Source organism: Psittacula echo, assembly GCF_963264785.1.
Source record: "Psittacula echo genome assembly, chromosome: 4".
In the NCBI taxonomy this organism is placed as follows: Eukaryota; Metazoa; Chordata; class Aves; order Psittaciformes; family Psittacidae; genus Psittacula; species Psittacula echo.
In genome coordinates, this window is record NC_137738.1 from 59,507,861 (window position 1) to 59,525,169 (window position 17,309).

The 17,309-nt window shown below is 37.0% G+C and overlaps 1 protein-coding gene across 2 annotated transcripts in view; it reads right to left on the bottom strand.

The window, feature by feature from the left end:
• CDC40 (cell division cycle 40) overlaps positions 1-17,309 on the bottom strand; it is a 38,462-nt gene that overhangs the window by 3,257 nt on the left and 17,896 nt on the right. Inside the window, exons 4-13 of one of the 2 annotated variants that reach the window (XM_080614547.1) lie at positions 14,630-14,713; positions 13,594-13,724; positions 12,937-13,033; positions 11,152-11,291; positions 9,470-9,544; positions 8,760-8,805; positions 7,279-7,380; positions 5,860-5,975; positions 5,645-5,778; positions 1,037-1,113 (exon numbers count right to left, since the gene is read on the bottom strand). In XM_080614547.1, coding sequence (XP_080470673.1) covers positions 1,037-1,113; positions 5,645-5,778; positions 5,860-5,975; positions 7,279-7,380; positions 8,760-8,805; positions 9,470-9,544; positions 11,152-11,291; positions 12,937-13,033; positions 13,594-13,724; positions 14,630-14,713 — 1,002 coding nt within the window. Of the gene's footprint in view, positions 1-1,036; positions 1,114-5,644; positions 5,779-5,859; positions 5,976-7,278; positions 7,381-8,759; positions 8,806-9,469; positions 9,545-11,151; positions 11,292-12,936; positions 13,034-13,593; positions 13,734-14,629; positions 14,714-17,309 lie in introns of both variants that reach the window. The other variant, XM_080614546.1, reaches the window with a different exon arrangement.

The window sequence follows — 17,309 nt, forward strand, 5'->3', positions numbered from 1 at the left end:
AACATCATTTACTGTCTCATCTCAGAAATCAAATACGCAAATGATAGCCAGCCAGAGCTGGAAAAAGAATGAAAAAAACAGTATTTCAATATGGAAGACGGATATGAACTGAAAAATTGGATTAGAATACAGCAAGTTGTGCAGAAACAGGGGTTGAAAAAGGCCAGCTTGGGAAGCTGATGCTTTTAAACACAGCTATCTCTTTCTCCAGAATCTTCCTTTTTATATTGGAAACCCACTTCTATTGTTAAGAATAAAATATCTACACTGGAAAGGCATACAATTTGATGCTGACAGCTGGCTGAAAACATCAGCTGTACAACAAGTTGATCAGTCACTACTTGGCATAATGGGACTGTTAACTGTATATCTGGCAACACTTTAATAATGTTGACACTAAAGCAATTTAATTTTGGCCAAAACAAAGACTGTCCTGTTAGAAGGATTTTCACTGACTACTGGAAGCTCTAAACCTTTATTCTCCTTCAGTCTGCTTCTAATTGAAGAACATAAACATCAGCGAAACATTAACGTACAGAAACACTGAGGTGATTTGGTATTTCTCTTCTGCAAGAGTTGTTTTGGGCTATATTCAGAACAGAAAAGAATAGCATTACAAGGATCATGTACAACATCAGTTTCTGTTTTAACTGTGGCACCACAAGGACTGCTGAACTTCCTTAGTACTTTGCAGCCATTGTCAGTTCCCACCATTGTTTCTTAATATTTTAAATATAGCAAAAAGCAGATTGAGCTCTATGAAAAGAAAGAGTCCTTTTGCCCTGTCTGGATGAAGGTCTAAATTTAAACCAATACATTTATCCTGATATAACTCTAATTTTTGACATAATTTTTATTCTTAAGACTTTTAAATCAAACCCAGATCCAGTCCAATCTTGGAATAAATGCACACACTGGTTTGGAATGGGTCATGTGGGGTGATAGGGGGACACAACACAGCAACATTATGGAGATATAATCAGTAAGACATGCATATGTAAACTATGCCTAAGAAGGCAGTAAAGTTTTAACTTACCATTTGGAGACAAAGTTACAGCTGGCATTGAATGCATACTTGGCTCAGCAATATACTTGAAGTCTACAGGAATGTCCCTGCAAAAGGAAGAAGTATGTTTTATGAAGACATGGAGATATTCCAAAGGGCTGCCTCCAGTAAGCTGATTTACTCAGCCACTGAGCCATGTAGAGTGTATCATGATGTCCAAAGGATGAGTGTGTAATAAAAGCTCAAAAATAGTAGGAATGCCCAACTAGACAGCTCCAGTTGCAGAGCCACCTACAGGATAACCTTTGAGAGTGAATTTACCTCAATCGAATAACCCCAAGTGCAAAGCAGAATCATAATTCCAATTGTTAAAGAGTAAAACTGTAACACAAAGATATTCTATTGCCTCCAGTTTAACTGCAGCTCTTACAAAATTCTTATATAGGTAACAAGAATAGACTGATAAATGCAGGTATTTTACTGGAATGTGTCTTATTTTCTGAAATGTCTTATATGTTTTAATTGTCAGTCTCTGCAAATGCCCTTTTCATGCTGATCTCCCAAAAAAGATTGCTAACCAATTCTGAATGTTCACAAACTTAACTGTGAACTCCTTGGTCTCAACTGCATACAGGACTATGCCAGTGCACATTAAGAATATATACTGTCCTATACAAGGCTTAAGGAAAAAAGAAGTACAGTCTAATTCTTACTCAACAGAAATGTAATTTGGTTTTGACTATATAAATTGAATTACTAACAGTCATGCATACTCACAGTATTCCTCATACCCTGCACTAGAAGACTGGTAAGAAGGGAAGCATGCACATGTCTTTCTCATTAAGCAAAAGAATTCTCCAGCAGAAAATAGATTTGCTTAATGTATTTAGCATAAAACACATTTAAAATGTTCTGTAGCAACATTAATTAATACAAAGGGTTTATGACTTCATTGTTTAATTCACACAAGTAGAAGAGCTGCTGGGACACTATCGGAGCAGAGTGTGGGTGGCTGTTTTGTACTAGCTGACCGAGCCTTGCTGGATGGCAATATGGTTGACATTAGCAACGTAATTGCAATTCTATTTTATTATGGAGTAAGTGATTTCCTGTCATCTTATGTTAAGCAACATGCACATGGGCAACAGGGTGAGAAGCTGCTCTGTTGTTAGGAAACAACACAAATATTCCTGTGATTTAGATGGTAAAATCATTTACCCCTCAGAATAGAGAAGGTCAATCCACTTAACACAATCTGTAGATAAGAACATATGCAGGGATAACTGGCTTCCAAACAGGCAGGCCTAAGACTACTGTTGGACAGTGAAACTGCAAAGGAGTAACAAAGTCCACATAATCTCTAAGGCTGACCAACATGATGGCACAGAAAGTGCAGCCCCTCGCACCCCACCCTACCCTTTTGCATCAACACCCAAACAGCTTCAAACCCCACCTGCAACACAACACAAAGTCATCACTGCAGTAAGGCCAGATCCGGATCAGCTCCTACCACCCAACACTCCCTCAAGCCCACTGGTCATCTGGAGTCCTCAATGTCAAGGTAAAAGCAACCTCACTTTAGGCCCCATTAAAAAAGTCTCATCACAGAAAATGCATCTCCAATGCTGAGTTGTACTGCAGCAAGAAATTTAAATGCAGCACAGGTTGTCCTGCCTTCTATTCCTTTACAGATGAAGGTAGGCTCATCTACAGGATTTATTCAAGACAAGTCTGCTTTATGTTGAAATATACCAGACACACTTAGGACAGCTGCAAGATACACTGCATTAAGTTATTAGAATAAAGAAATACATTTCACATTTTTTTCCAGTCTAATTTCTAAAGAAGTAATATCAGCCTGCTGCCTTAAGAAAAAGCTAAACCAAAAAAATTATCAAGAAAGATGCTGTCATAGCTTTCTGACCTCAAAACTCATGTGATATACAGCTTGTTCAAATATTTAAAGATCTTCAGGTTCCCACTTCACAGCATTTCAAAGGCTGAAAAGTTTTAAATATCAAAAGTAGTACCTGCTAGACAAGATTCAGAAATGTGATACTCTGGGGTTCTAATACAACTTCTTCCCTAAGCAGCAGAGCAAAAAATCCTTTTAAAGAAAGAAGCGTGTATTTGTGCATGTGTGTATGACCAAACCAGACCAAAACCCCAAACCCAACCAAACCCAATTTTAGGATCTACATATCATGAAGAGCTCTCTCAACGGGTACAAGTATCTTTACTGAGAATGATGTAGAAAAGGCCTGCTGAGGGGTATAGCTTTACAGAGATAAGCCTCCTAAGCCTGTCAGGATAATAACTAAGCTACCACAGTATAGTTCTTGCTTTGCTAGTTCACTTGAAGGTGAAAGGAAATAAAAGTCTCCAAGGCCAACTGCCCACATCATTTCACTGCTTTTCCAAGTAGGATCAGATGCACATGAAGCAGACAAACTAATATCTTTCATTTCCAAAAGAACACTGCATATGATACCCATGCCAAGTTTAATATCCCCGCTGTAACAATACAATCACAGGAAATGAGAAAGCAGACAAGTTTAAAAGTACTTCCATTAAGATTCCTAAAGAAACCATTTAATCTGCAAGAGTCTGTGCTATACTTGCAATTTGAATGTTCAGCAACCAACCAGTTGCAATTGAGTGAGATCTATGCATGGGATGAACTCTTGAGGAAAGGAGATTTGAATTCTCATGATGAAGTCTGACATGGCGTCCTATTACCAGCTCTGGCCAAGTCAAGGAGTTTACAAAACTCCTCTAGACAATTGAAACTAAGCAATTAGACCAGCTTTAATTACTGGCTTTTAAGGCCATACTCGCATCGTATTTACTTCTGCTTTGTTTCTGCAAGATACTAAAGAAATATTGTGCTGAAGAACAGATGAACAAATGTACAAAAAAGGATGTTTTAGTAACCAAATTACCCTAAGTTGCAAATTATTTTCCTTATGAACTTAGGAAAAAATGATTTGAAAAATCATTTTTCACAGAAGTTTAAGCTCTAAAAGCTTGTGTAGTGAATATATTAACTTACCTTTAAAGCATTATAAAACCTTGGATCTTAAAATTATAGAAATATATACTATTTATGATAATACATATATCATGGTAGGTTGTGGAGAAAGTTTCTGAAGTCATGCTTAGGAAGACAGCATTACATTTGCTTTTTCTAAAACCAAAAAAACCTGCCAACGACTGGTTTATGCCATATTGCCAACAGTTGATTTCCCTGTTATCTGAACAAGGAAGCATACAACAAGTTCAGTACGTATTTTTTCTTCAGAGGGAAAAAGCTTCTGTTACTGGAACAATCAGATTGTGATACTCCCGTGCCAGAACCTTTTTGCCTTTCCTGCTCTTCCCCACAGAGTGACTAAATCCACCCACTTCACTATTTATTTCAGCCATCAACACAAAGCTCACAAAACAAGGGCAATCCAATCTCAAGGAAATAAGAGATTTGTGCAAGTGAGATCATCCTCCCACTCACTAGAGAGGAGACATTCCTTAGAAGATACGATACTGCAAAGATTTTTCTTTAAAGAGCTCAGTAAATGTACGAGTCTAATTATGAAGTACTGAACAGGGATTCTCTTGGAGTGACATATGGTGACAACATTACATGTCTAGCCTAAGCCTGGGTTCTCAAACTTTGGTCATTACCACTGCTGGTACTGGCAATGATAGCAGCTGATCACAGACATGCTGAGGGTTTTTGCTGGCTGCTTGGGTACCATTCAAATGTCACAGATTTTTTTGTCTCTTTTGTCTAGGTTTGTCACAGAGCTGTCAATCTAGTGTCTGTATTGTGTAACAGCTTTGCATGTGTGAGCAGCAAAAGAAAGGAAACTGATACCTAAAGATATGGAATTGATTATTTCAGAGAGAAATGTGAAATCCTAGAGGAATCTTACAAGTCCTAAGCTGACAATCTTAGTAGCTAAAAACTTGTGAAAAACATTTTAGATTGGAGAGATCTGCTTCTTCCCCAGGTATATTAAGAATTGGAAATCATTTAAAATTATAGGTTTTATGAGTTTTTCTTTGATAAACTCTCCCTTTTCTGTCATCTATTTTATTCATACTATGAGTACCAATGATTGCCAAAACCCCCAGAAATTAAGCTACTTTGATTAATGTATTTAACAGAAAACACATGCAAAATGTCCTGTATCAACATTAATACAAAGTTGTTATGATTATTCTATTAATAATAATATTATATTAATGCTAAACTACTCATTTAATACATGGTCTAAGTATTATATGATACTATGCATATCCAAGTTCAAAGCATTCAAAACTGACACACACAAATGTAAGACTGCAGGTTAATTTAAGACCTAATACTCAAGGAAAGGAGAGAGAACAGAGATCACTATTAAAGTGCAATGTGCTTCAGGCTGACAGGCTATCTTATGCTTTCTTTGGGGGAGGAGGAAATCTGGGAAGTATCTCAAGCATTAAGCCAGAATAGGGTTTTAAAGCCAGCTCTTCCCCAACTAGCTAGAACTGGGTACACTCCAGTGTTCCACACGCTGTGAGCTCTTTTAAAAATAAACTCTCTTCTCAGTTTGCTCATAATACACTTTAAGTTAAAATTCAAAAATTTAAACTTACCATTCCCAGACTCTTAAACTCTTGTCATCAGATGTACTCACAAACCTTCTATTTTCATCCACAAACACAATGGTGTTGACAGCTCCCAAATGCCTATCATATTCCTGCACAATCTCACCACTTCGAATATCCCACTACAAATAAAAGAGTCAGAGTAAGACCATTTTTATTACTAAATATCAAATTTTAGAGGACGAGATAGTACACAGACATACCTGAACAATTTTCTTATCTGACATTCCAGCAACAAAGAGATTTTGTTTATCTTCGTCAGGATTGAACTTGACACAATAAGGAACCTTCCTGTTTGTGAATCTTGAAATACACTGCCCTGCAACAGAAAAGCCATTCATAGTGCATCAGGTTGGAAGTTCTATGAGCTGATTAGTTCTTGCAGATACTGATGAAAACCATTCGTTTTACTTTTACTTTACTAACAGCAGAAAATACTTGTTTTATAGCCTTTGAGAGGATTAAAGAGTAGAATTTACCCTGTTCTTTGATTAGACCTTCTTTTACATGTTTGCATTAATGCAACCTGCACAAACACATACACATATAAACTGTTCCCTACCTTTACTACAGCTTTCTAAAAATGTAATTGCATAGTACCCTGTATGTTATCAGGACATATCAAAACTATTAGGACCAGTCAGGACATCACAAGCTGACCAGTCATTGCAAAGCATCAGATCCTTAGGATCAGAGGTCTTCTTAACAAGAGACAAACTTGGGAAGAATTCCTCAATCCTAAGCTTAGAAAAGAGTAACAGTAATCCAACTGGAAAACAAACCACTGACCTCCTCCTCTCATAGTCTCAGCCATAAATACCCTGGTTACACGTTATCCGTAACTTGCAGGAGCCTGTTTTAATCTGAAAGCTCAAGACATTTTTCAGGTGTCTAAATGACTGAGTTCGGACTCAAGACTGGAGAATCTGACCTACACCTTCCTAACTGTCTCCTATGTAAGACTAGGAGCACTGCTAACCAAGAAAGCTAATGTTTCTTTCAAACATGGAAGCTTCCTGTCTTAGGAGCAGACTTAAGGTTAAAAAGAATATTGACAAAAATCTATCCTGTATCTTTTTAGCTTAAAAAACTGCTGGAGCAGAATGCTACAGAGCATCTCCCAGGCAGTTCTGTGAGAGCATCAGGCCTACCCTCCATCTCCCTATACCAGCAGTTTATCTTATTTGGAGTGCTCTTCAAGTGCAGGTTAACCAAAAGATCAAGTGAAAGAATTCTTTTAAATTAAGCATATTAAAGTATGATTTTATTACTAACTAGCATGTTTACATTTACAGGTATAAAAAGGTATAAAATTAATTGATCAGGTAAAACTTTGTCTTTTTGTTGAGAACTGTTCTAGCACTACAAATAACTATCAGACTTCTCAAATAAAAAGGTATATGAAATACAGCTATATAGGTAGTGTCAACTGCATCATTACAGATAACAAAACATTTAGGGGAAAAAAAAAGAAAAAAAGAGGACTATTCATCCTGTAATAAAAGCCGGAACACTGAACTACAAGAAGACATTAAGGACAATTGGAAACAACATGACTGACAATATATCAATATATTTACTATTAATTAAACATAGTGCCAAATAACAGTTTGTAAACCTACCTGTTTCAGTGTCCCAGAGTTTAAGGTAGCGGTCATAAGCAGCACTAAGAAACCGAGTGCCAGCATTATTAAAACAGATGTCTCTAACAGCTTTGCTATGTCCTACAAGACAGAAAAAATGCGCTGATAAATTTCTTATCTATTCATGCCTAGAATTAATGTTTTTGTTTCTTTAAAAATGTTATGCATGTTAAATGCTCCAGTCTTTAACAATGCAGAGAAAACAAGAAAATCACTCAGTGAAGTTATTCATGAGCACTAGTAAAGAAAAAAATCAAGTAAAAGAAAGTGTAACTCCTAAAGAATAATGAAAATAAAACCCCCAAATCCCCACACCTCTAAAGCACTGGAGATAGAAACAACAGCACTGCACAGAACCAAGCGCTATGAATCATTCATAAATTGATTTACAATCAATCTTTGGCTTCAAAGATTGTTCAGGTCACAGTTAAGAGCTGCAAGAGGAATTTCAAACACTGTAATAATTGTCAACATCTAACAAAAAACAGGAAAGAAACACTAAAGGAGATACATTTAAAAGAGAAACATTTATAATTAGAAAACAAGTACAAAATATGGGCAATATTAGATCAGAAAATTAATAGTGCTTTCATCTGGTGTTAACCTTGTTATCCCTCAACACCAATTGTTTCATGTGACCACTGCATTAGACTTGTAGGAGACCCTCTTCAGTTACAATATTGGCACAGTAACTTAAATACAGCAAAATAGCAGGTGAATCTGGCTTATAATAAGGACCTTTTGAGAAAAGCAGTCAAACTGTTCAGAAAGAGCAGTCTACTGAGAGATAACCTTTTTTGAGCCATCATTTTCATCGCATTGCTGTCATCAGAAATATTAGGTAAAAAAAAGACTTCTTTGTTGTTACTCAACGTATATTCACTCAGTGTTCTAGAAATGTTCCCATTTCAAAAGGAGAATCAGTTGCTTTTGTTCTGTATTCAAGGCTGCTAAGAAGTTTGTATTTCTGTCTCTCTCAGATATCTGCTTTAAAAAGCACTTGTTACATGAACAAAGACAGCACCTGAACCTGAAAAAAAAAAATTCCCATGCTTTTTGCACAGAAGAAATGACCTATTTGAGATGGGATCATCAGACCATGAGACGCCCTCACTGCATAAATACAGAGAGCTGCTGTTCTCAACATGAAGTTGGGGCAATTAAATTTCAAGATTTTGCCTTTGAAAAGGAGTTTTGCATAAGGTATTGATGACTGCAACACACTAATGTTTTGGTTTAAGGGTCATAAGATGTTTTACATGAACATTAAATTATACGGAATAATGACAAACGCTCATTAAAAACTTGCACTTTTCAATTCTTATTGCCAAGATCATACTGAATACTATGTGCTGGATGCCTACAAGTCCTCTCTATGATAAATTAATAGGCAAACCTAAATCATATCCTTCCATGAAGGTGTTTTAAATGAAAAAAATCAGTGAAGAAAAGACTATTACCAATAAATGTTCGTAGACATCTTCGATCACCATACACTTCCCACAGCTTGGAAAAAATAAAAGGGATGGGGAGAAAAGATGTCAGTTGTTAAACAATAATGATACTGAAATTAGGTGCAAACATACATGGCAACATGTAATTAATTAAGGAATTAATTACAAAGATATGACACCTACTGATTAATCACAACTATCACAACCCAGAAACTCACAAGAATGCTGTCACCTTCTTGTTAGCAAAGCGCCCTTAAAATAACTAAAACCCCCATACCGTATTCCAACTTTAAAGCTCTAAGGTTTTACTAGTAGAAATAAAACCAAAAGATATCACCAGCTTTCTAATATGAGGTATGCTGGACTAAAATGAGATTAGTTCAAGACCACAAATGCTTCAATAAAACACTTCAAGAGAAACCTTTTGCTAGCTGTAAAACTAAGCTCCACAGAAAACAAATTATTATAACAAAGGCAATAACCTGAGGAACCTGCAACCTTCTAAATGCTATTACTAAATGATTAACACTGTTCTAACACCAACAGTCTTGGATATTTTTCCATCTTTGCTCAAACAAATTTGTAATCAAAAAATCAAGTCAGAAAACCAAAAATAACACAGACAAAAGATCTGGTAGAAGCAAATGCACTGTCTGTATTCAAGGATGGTATTTTATATATAAAAGACCACATATATTACCAGTAAAGTAACTTACCTTAATTTTGCAATCCATAGAGCAAGACAACAGTATATGCCCAGAGAGAGGAAACAATCTAACTGCACTGACACCCTGTAAATAAGACATAATTTAAACAGTAAGTGGAGCATCTAGGTGTTTTCCTTTGTTCACTTGCCCTCTTTTCTAAGCAAAAAGCTTATCCTCATAAAATATACAGATACTGTACCTTGAAAAGAAATAACCTGCCCACATTCCATTTTGGAAACAGTGATGCATTTTGAACAATTGTTATTGACAAATTGATTCACTTCAACTGCTGCATACATACCCTTTTCCAACACTCACGCTGCTACTGTGGTAAACACAGCAAAAATCCAACCTGTGGGTTTAGGGTGACTGTTTCTGTATAACAAGCCTTTTTGGGTGGGGCAGGTGAGGAATTTTTCCACAAAAAAAGTTCCTGGGGAGCTCCATCTCTTACACATACTACCAATGGCTTGTACCAAATGAATTCAGATTCCCTGAGCACAGCAGATTCCCACTTATCTATTTCAGATACTCCTTTCAGAGAAGTCCAAAGAACAACTCATTGTTTCATGTCCTTCTTTCCATTTCATGTCAATTACTCTATTCATATTCTACCCAGTTCCTCCCACCTCTGTTTGGAGTTGGGTGCTTTATCCTCCCTATTATTTTCTCCTTATATCGTCCAGTTTTCTAGAGTTGTCAGCCCATCTTTCACCTGCTTCTCACATCAGTAATGTCATTCATCTCAGGAAAAAGCTGTTTTATGCATCAGTCTGCTTTAATAGGATAATAGGCTGAGGAGTGACTAGAGCTTTGTGGAGGAAATGTTATTCTGGCAAACACTGATAGTTACAGCTACAAGCTTTACGATGCAGCAATCATTAGGAAAAAAAAAAAAAAAAGTTCAGAGCTGTGACTCAAGTAAAAAGGGGTGAAAAACTGAAAGTGTGCCCTGTGTCCTTCTTTCTTCTTTCCATCTTTCCAATATCATTAAGGTGCCGTCCACTGCCAGATAGCATATTCCTTCGAGCAACACAGAAAATTAGAGAGAAAAGCAGCAGCAAATTGAGTATAAACTTTACAAACCTTAACAGTGGAAGACTTCTTTAATACCAAAATATGTATATAGTTATGTGCTCTTGCACAAGAAGAAACTGTAGATGTTAAATGGCATCAAAGAAAAGTCTCAACCAGGCACCACCTTTCAAAAGTAGTAGCTTTTGGGTAATAGTGTTTGGGAAACTTGCTGATTCATCATAAGCACAAAACCATTATAACTTTTTATAAGTTTGATATGGAATAACCCTTAAGTACTTTAACTATATTTTTTCTTTAAAAAAAAAAAAAAAAAAAGGCATGTTTAGGGATCTCCAGTATTAGTCTTACCCTTATTCATGTGATAGTTTAGGAAATAACTCCACATCCCACAGAAGTCACTGAATAATACTTGTCCCTTTAAGGGAGATCAGGAAGCCATTATGCTAATGAAAAGGTATATGCAAGTAAATAACTGCATTTCAGCAGACAAACACCTTGTCTGAGCATGTAGTGCAACCAATTACACGCATAACATAGTAAAGACAAAAATATCCCTTCCTTCTATTGACACTTCAGTTTTATAGAAGTTATTAGCTTCAGACACAAAGTGAAGTGCGTTTTTATGATTCACGCTCACACACATGACTTCCTACCTTTGTATGTCCAGACCACACGTGGATTTGTTTCTTTGGAAGATAGCACTTTTCAGGTGGCATTGTAGAACGGAGATTAACTCCAACATCTTGAGGGACATGAAGGTATGATCTCCCTTGGTAGTCATACATTTCCTTAACTGAAAAGGTAAACACAGAACTCTGAGAATTCAAGACCCTGTACTGTAAAGGTTTATAGTCTTTGAAAGGCTCAACGGCCACCCAAAATTAAGGTTTTTCTGAACATAGCTGATCTGCTGTCAAGTGGGAGGGAAAGGAGTTAGGGGAAGAAAAATCCACTTCAGAGGATACAGATGGAGAACCTTATTTGGCATCAGTTAAGCTCAAATTAAATCATTTCAGCAAAGTCTGCTTGGAATCTGATAATCTGAACATGAAGACAGTCTCTCCACACACACACCTGACTCTTCATTAATCAGCAAAAAAGTGCTCAACGCAAGGGTTGCTTACACTAACTCTACATGGATTCAAATGTGCAACTCTAACCTTGGCATTTGCTTGCAACTCACATTCCAGCCAGCTCTGTGCCATGTCAATCATGTCAACAGAACGACTAATCAGAGTAAAAAAAAAAATACATTTGGCCAGTGTGAATCAATATTGGTCAGCAGTAGCCAACAGCTGCTCTTTAACTAGATTTAAGAAGTGATTAGACAATCAGACATGCAGGGATGCACTGTGCTCAGAAATGGGTACTTCAGAGTAGACTTATGCTGGATAGCCATGACATTAAGCTGTGCACTGATTTAATTTCTCCCTTTCTGGGATATTGTTATGGCAGTTTCAGTTGTACAAGCGACCTCCTGCACAGTATCAATGCTTAGATATTTCTGCAATGTTTGTTTTTGAGAAGACTAAAGTTTATCTTATAAGGTCTTTCACTGCAAAACTTCAGGTAGAGGCCACAAAAAGCTGGATTAAAAATATTATTCTACAGGAGCCCAGTGGCTAAAATTTTAGGTTTGTTAAGATGATCACTATTCAATAAAACCTGTCATGATCTGCTACTAAAGAATGAAGTACTAATGTCAGCCACTTCTTCAATGCATGTAAGAAAGGATACTCCAACTTGTGCATGTGAGCCTGTCTGTAGAAAGTGGTAAAAAAAGAGAGATTTGGTTTACCAGCTATCTATGCCAAGCAATATAAGGCAGGACTGTTTTGCATGCAGAGTTGAAGTAACAGTTTCCCAAAATCACTTTTACTTACCAAACCATTTTATTTGAAGGTACCACTATAAATACTGATGCTATAGGCTTCCATAGCGTAATTATTTGACACACAATTATTTATAGTATAGCAAGAACATTTACATTAAAACTGAGGAAGTATGAAGTCCAAGTGATTTTCTAAATTGTATGTAAGCCATAACTCAAAGCACTACCTGCTGATGAAAATACTGGCATTCAGAACTGCAGTAATTCTGAAGCTGAAACTAAGCCAAACTCATAACTTTAAAATGTTTGCTCTGTAAAACAGGAAAGGATGTGCACGTCTAGTAACATTGAAAATAAATAAATAAAACCAGTGCCCTGAAAGATGACATTTCTAGATGCTTTTCACAGTATGAAGTGGAATTAGTCCAAGTTTATCTCTTTTCCTGTCCTTTACACTTACACCTGTGAGTGCCGTTATCTCCAAGACAGAGACACAAAGGTACCTCATCAAAAATGCTGAGGCTGCCTTCCTTCCTTACTAATTAACACAGCAGGCAAGAAAACACTGTGAACAAGATCAGGAGAAAAGACAGGAAGATGGCATTACCATGTAATATAGTCTTCTCCTCTCCAGGTTTATCATCTTCTATTTTTCCTCTCTTCTGCCTCTTAGCTGTTATTTCATCCAACTCTTTCTGTTCTTCCTGGAAAAATAAACCACAATTTTTAAAAAATTCAGTGTCCAGAATCACATCACAAAATCCAGAACTGTACCACTGTTTGTTTATTTACTATTAAGAACACATTTATTTGCTAAATGAGATTAGAAATATTTCTAAGCATCAGTAAAGAGAATACCTTTCTCAAAACCAGAATAGTTTGAAAAGAATTTAATATTATCTTTTCATTCATAGACTACAGCTAAGCATCACTGTCTGAACAAGGATGTGTGTTCGAGGGTTGTGTGTGTGTGTGTGTGTGTTATTGGAGGGGTTCTTTTGTTTGGCTGGGTTTTTAAACAAGCTGAACTTTCAGTTCTTTTCAAGCTGCTTCTGTATATAAACCTCTTTTAATCACTCTACACACTATGCACAGATACAATGCCTTTTATTTCCAAGCAGTCCTGCAAATAATAGAATGCAGAATATTGGGAATACCTTATTTGGACATATAACTTGACATGTATATCATCCTAAAGCATAGCATGGGTAAACCACTGTGATGTACTAACAACTTGTAGCTACTGTGTTAAAGTAGTACTTACTTCTGATGGTTTGGCTACTTCTTTTTCATCAACATACTTTGCCCATGGTCCCAGAAAACCATCAATGTTAGATGCATCATTCTCCTTGAATTTCTTCCTTTTTTCAATTTTCCTTTGTCCTGTTTCAAACACTGTTAAACCTGAAGAAGGAAACAATACATTGCCTGGCTGCTAACACAGAATACAACATCACAAGTCACACCATAGTCAGTTTAACAGAAAAAGCCACCACCACCACTCTTCCCAATATGCACCGCAGAATGGAAAAAGCATTTGCATAAAACTGGTGAAAGCATTGCTAACTTTTCTAACTATGAACACTGCTAACTGTACAATAACAGAAGAACCATTTAAATTGTTTTTATGGTTTGTTAGACAATGCAACCATGCATGTACCCATGCATTTTTAACAGTGAGTCTGCAGACATCAATTTTCATACTTGAAATAGTGCAGTGTTTGAAAGCAGGGTCCCAGCAACTGGCTTCTGATCCCCCTCACCCCTTTACCATTTGGCAGCCTTCAAATGGCTTTTCTTTTCCAAATAACCCAATATCTTAACTCTGCTAAGTACAGATAACATGCAATTTCCAGCAGGGGTGCTAGAGGTTCTATACAGTGATCAGTTTGCTACTGAGTAGCACAGTTAAGATGATTAGCTACATACAGGTATCCTAATAAAGACATATGACAGTATTAGCTAAGACAGAATGTAAGAGGACCAAAAAGCTGTTTCAAACATACAGATCAATTCTATTTATGCAATGGTACACGCCAGGTTCCAACCGCAAATATTTGAGATTTGACATGACAGCCTGAAATATCTGCTCCTTCAAGAAAGCAAAGCACTCCAATATCTCTCTTCCCTTTTCACATTACAATTACAACACATCCTTTTTTATTGCATCTTTGGATATGCATAAGTCTCCCATAATTCCTTCCTTTGCTAATACCTCTTCCATTTCTCAGTAAAAAAAAAAAAAAAATGGAAACAGTCATCAGTTGCAAGTCATTTATATGAGATTCTGAACTAATTACCTTGATTTTTTTCAGCTTCTTCTACGGAACCAATATATTTGGTAGCAACTTCAGGGGTATCTATGGAGGGATCTAATGCATAACCTAGAACAAGAAGAGAGAAAAAATACTCTTATTTCAAGCTTTTTAGTTTTGTACAACCTTTAATACTTTGACCCTGCCCCTCAAATTTTTTTCTTGTTGACTCTGAAGGAGCTAGAGATGAAGAAGGGTTGATACTTTCAAATCCCATCCACTTTTCACTCAGCCTGAGTATTAACACAAAGTATCATCACGAAGCCCTAAGTATGCACTGCTGCCAGAATGCTTCAATTTGTACAAGAGAGAAGCAAATAAATACAATAGGCAACAGTTAACATAAGACAAAAAGGGAGGGTTGTCACAGGAAGCAAAGTCACTGAATCTTTCTAGTGGGAAGGGTCCCCTGGAGGCCCCTGGCCCAATGTCCTGCTACAACTGAGGTCAACACTGAATTCAGATCAGTTTGTTGTAATGCAAACATTACTAGTTTTTTGAAATGTCACAGCAGCCTCTTCTTGTTGTAACATGGCATAACCAGCTCAGAATCTTATGTCGTGACGTGACTTTAAACAGATGCTGCTTTAGTTCAGTGCCCTTGTTCCTTGGTTTTCAAAGCCAATCAGTCACACTGAAACCAGCCCACTGCTGGTGCACACCCAAAGCTGTCCGGCCTCAGCAGCAATCTCTGGCCCTGCAGCCTCCTGCTCTGCCCGCTACCTCTGCTGGGTTAAAGAGAATGCTACTCGTGTCTGTCAAGCCTAGGGATGGCAGAAGCTGGAAGTAAGAGGACATGGCAAAAAAAGGAAAGAAATTTTCTAGGGCTTTGTGCATATTCTGTCTCCCCTGGCTGAAATCACTTCATCCTCTTCCTGCCAGAGTTGGGAAAGCTCGTTCCTTCACCTTGAAAGCAGCTGAAGTTCCTTTAACTTGCTTTAACTAACATGGATGGTACCAGAAGCAGCAGCAATGGCATTTAATTTTCAAGAAAATCAAGTATTTTTAATCAAGTATTTATTATCATTTCCTGATTGCAGCTATTGAGTCTCATAAAAACCCCAAACCAACCATACAAAAAAAACAACATGAAGACCCCTGCTGAATTCACTCTTTAAATAATTTATAAAATTTACCAGCATTTCATAGATATTCAGGATATTTACTATTTTTTATGCTGAGATTCTCATTTTAATATGTATATCTCACAGTTTTTCTTCATTTCTAGAGTGGATAGCAGGATCTTACAAGAATAAGATAGATGAATAAATTCATCTGGTTCCCAAGGAACAGGAGTAGTGAACAGTTAGTTACTGACCACCATGGCTTTTTTTTTTTTTTTTTTTTTTTTTTGGAAAGACTGCACCCTAGTGGACATATCACCATTTTTTATTAAACATTATTTAAGTGACAAAATGTCCCTTGAGGACTCAATGAGAATCTCTCCGAATCAGGAAGGGGCAGAGGCGGAAAGATGGCAATGAATATATTAAATCACTGGTAAAAGTAATCACATACACAGAAATCAAAGAAATCCTACAGCATACTATCTAATTCTTATATTTCTGATGATTCAGAGACAATCAGGAACAGCAGGACACTGCTCAGTCCACCCCAGAAACCAATGGGTTTTATAATAATAAAATATATAATAATAATAATAATAGCACTTGGATGCATACAAATTGAGAACCTATCAATATCATCCCAACAGCCCAAGGAGGTCATCTTCCCCCTTCCTCCACATTACTCAAAGACTACTGTCCTAGAAGATGGCCCTCATAATTTCTTTCCAGATGCTGGGGAAAAAATATTATGAAAATTAGTAGAAGAGTTATTCCAAGAACATAGCAAGTGTTCCCATACAGGTGCAGCAATTTGTAGACCAGTTCTGGAGCTTCAAACCTGGTAAGACCCAGCTCCAGAACAACATATGCCCAGATGTTCCACCAATATGATATAAAGATAGAAATGCAGACCAATGTCCTCTTATGAAATATAAATTCCCACTATACCTATACCAAACAACAACAAAAAAGGATCATTCAGTTATTCTAGACTATTACCACAACTCACTTCCAACGATAAGCAAACTGAGCAGACGCTGCAATTACGCTTTTGCTAATTAGACTCCCTGCTTTCACTAAGCCCCTATTTCAATGAGTTCTCTTCCAAGCTATAATGCTTCTGTTAAGAGCGGAGAGATATTTCTTTGGCTTTATGTCAAAATCAATACAGTGGATTACTTGTCCTCCAACTGTACTGACACAGTCTCTGGGACTCTATTTGGTCAGTACTCGTAAAAGAGGGACAGTATTCTAATGAATAGAGCCCCTGGGACAGGCACAGCTTCCCATGGAAGTGGAGACTTCTTATAGCTGGGTTGAATTTGGTCCAGAATCATTCTCACAGAAAAGCTCTGAACAATTTCTACTTTCTAGTGGATATGGGAAAGAGAATCTTTTCTTTCTGCCTGGGACTCCTAAACGCAGCTGCAAAAGACAGCTTGCTTTTATCCTGCTCAGCTGGTATGCCATATAATGTGCCCCGACTTCTACATCTCCTTCAGTGTTATTTAGGAGGTAGATATTTCATGCATTGTTTTAGCAAGGAAAGGTACAATTCCACCTACATTCATAATTTCAGTGCACCTGAAAATGGTTGG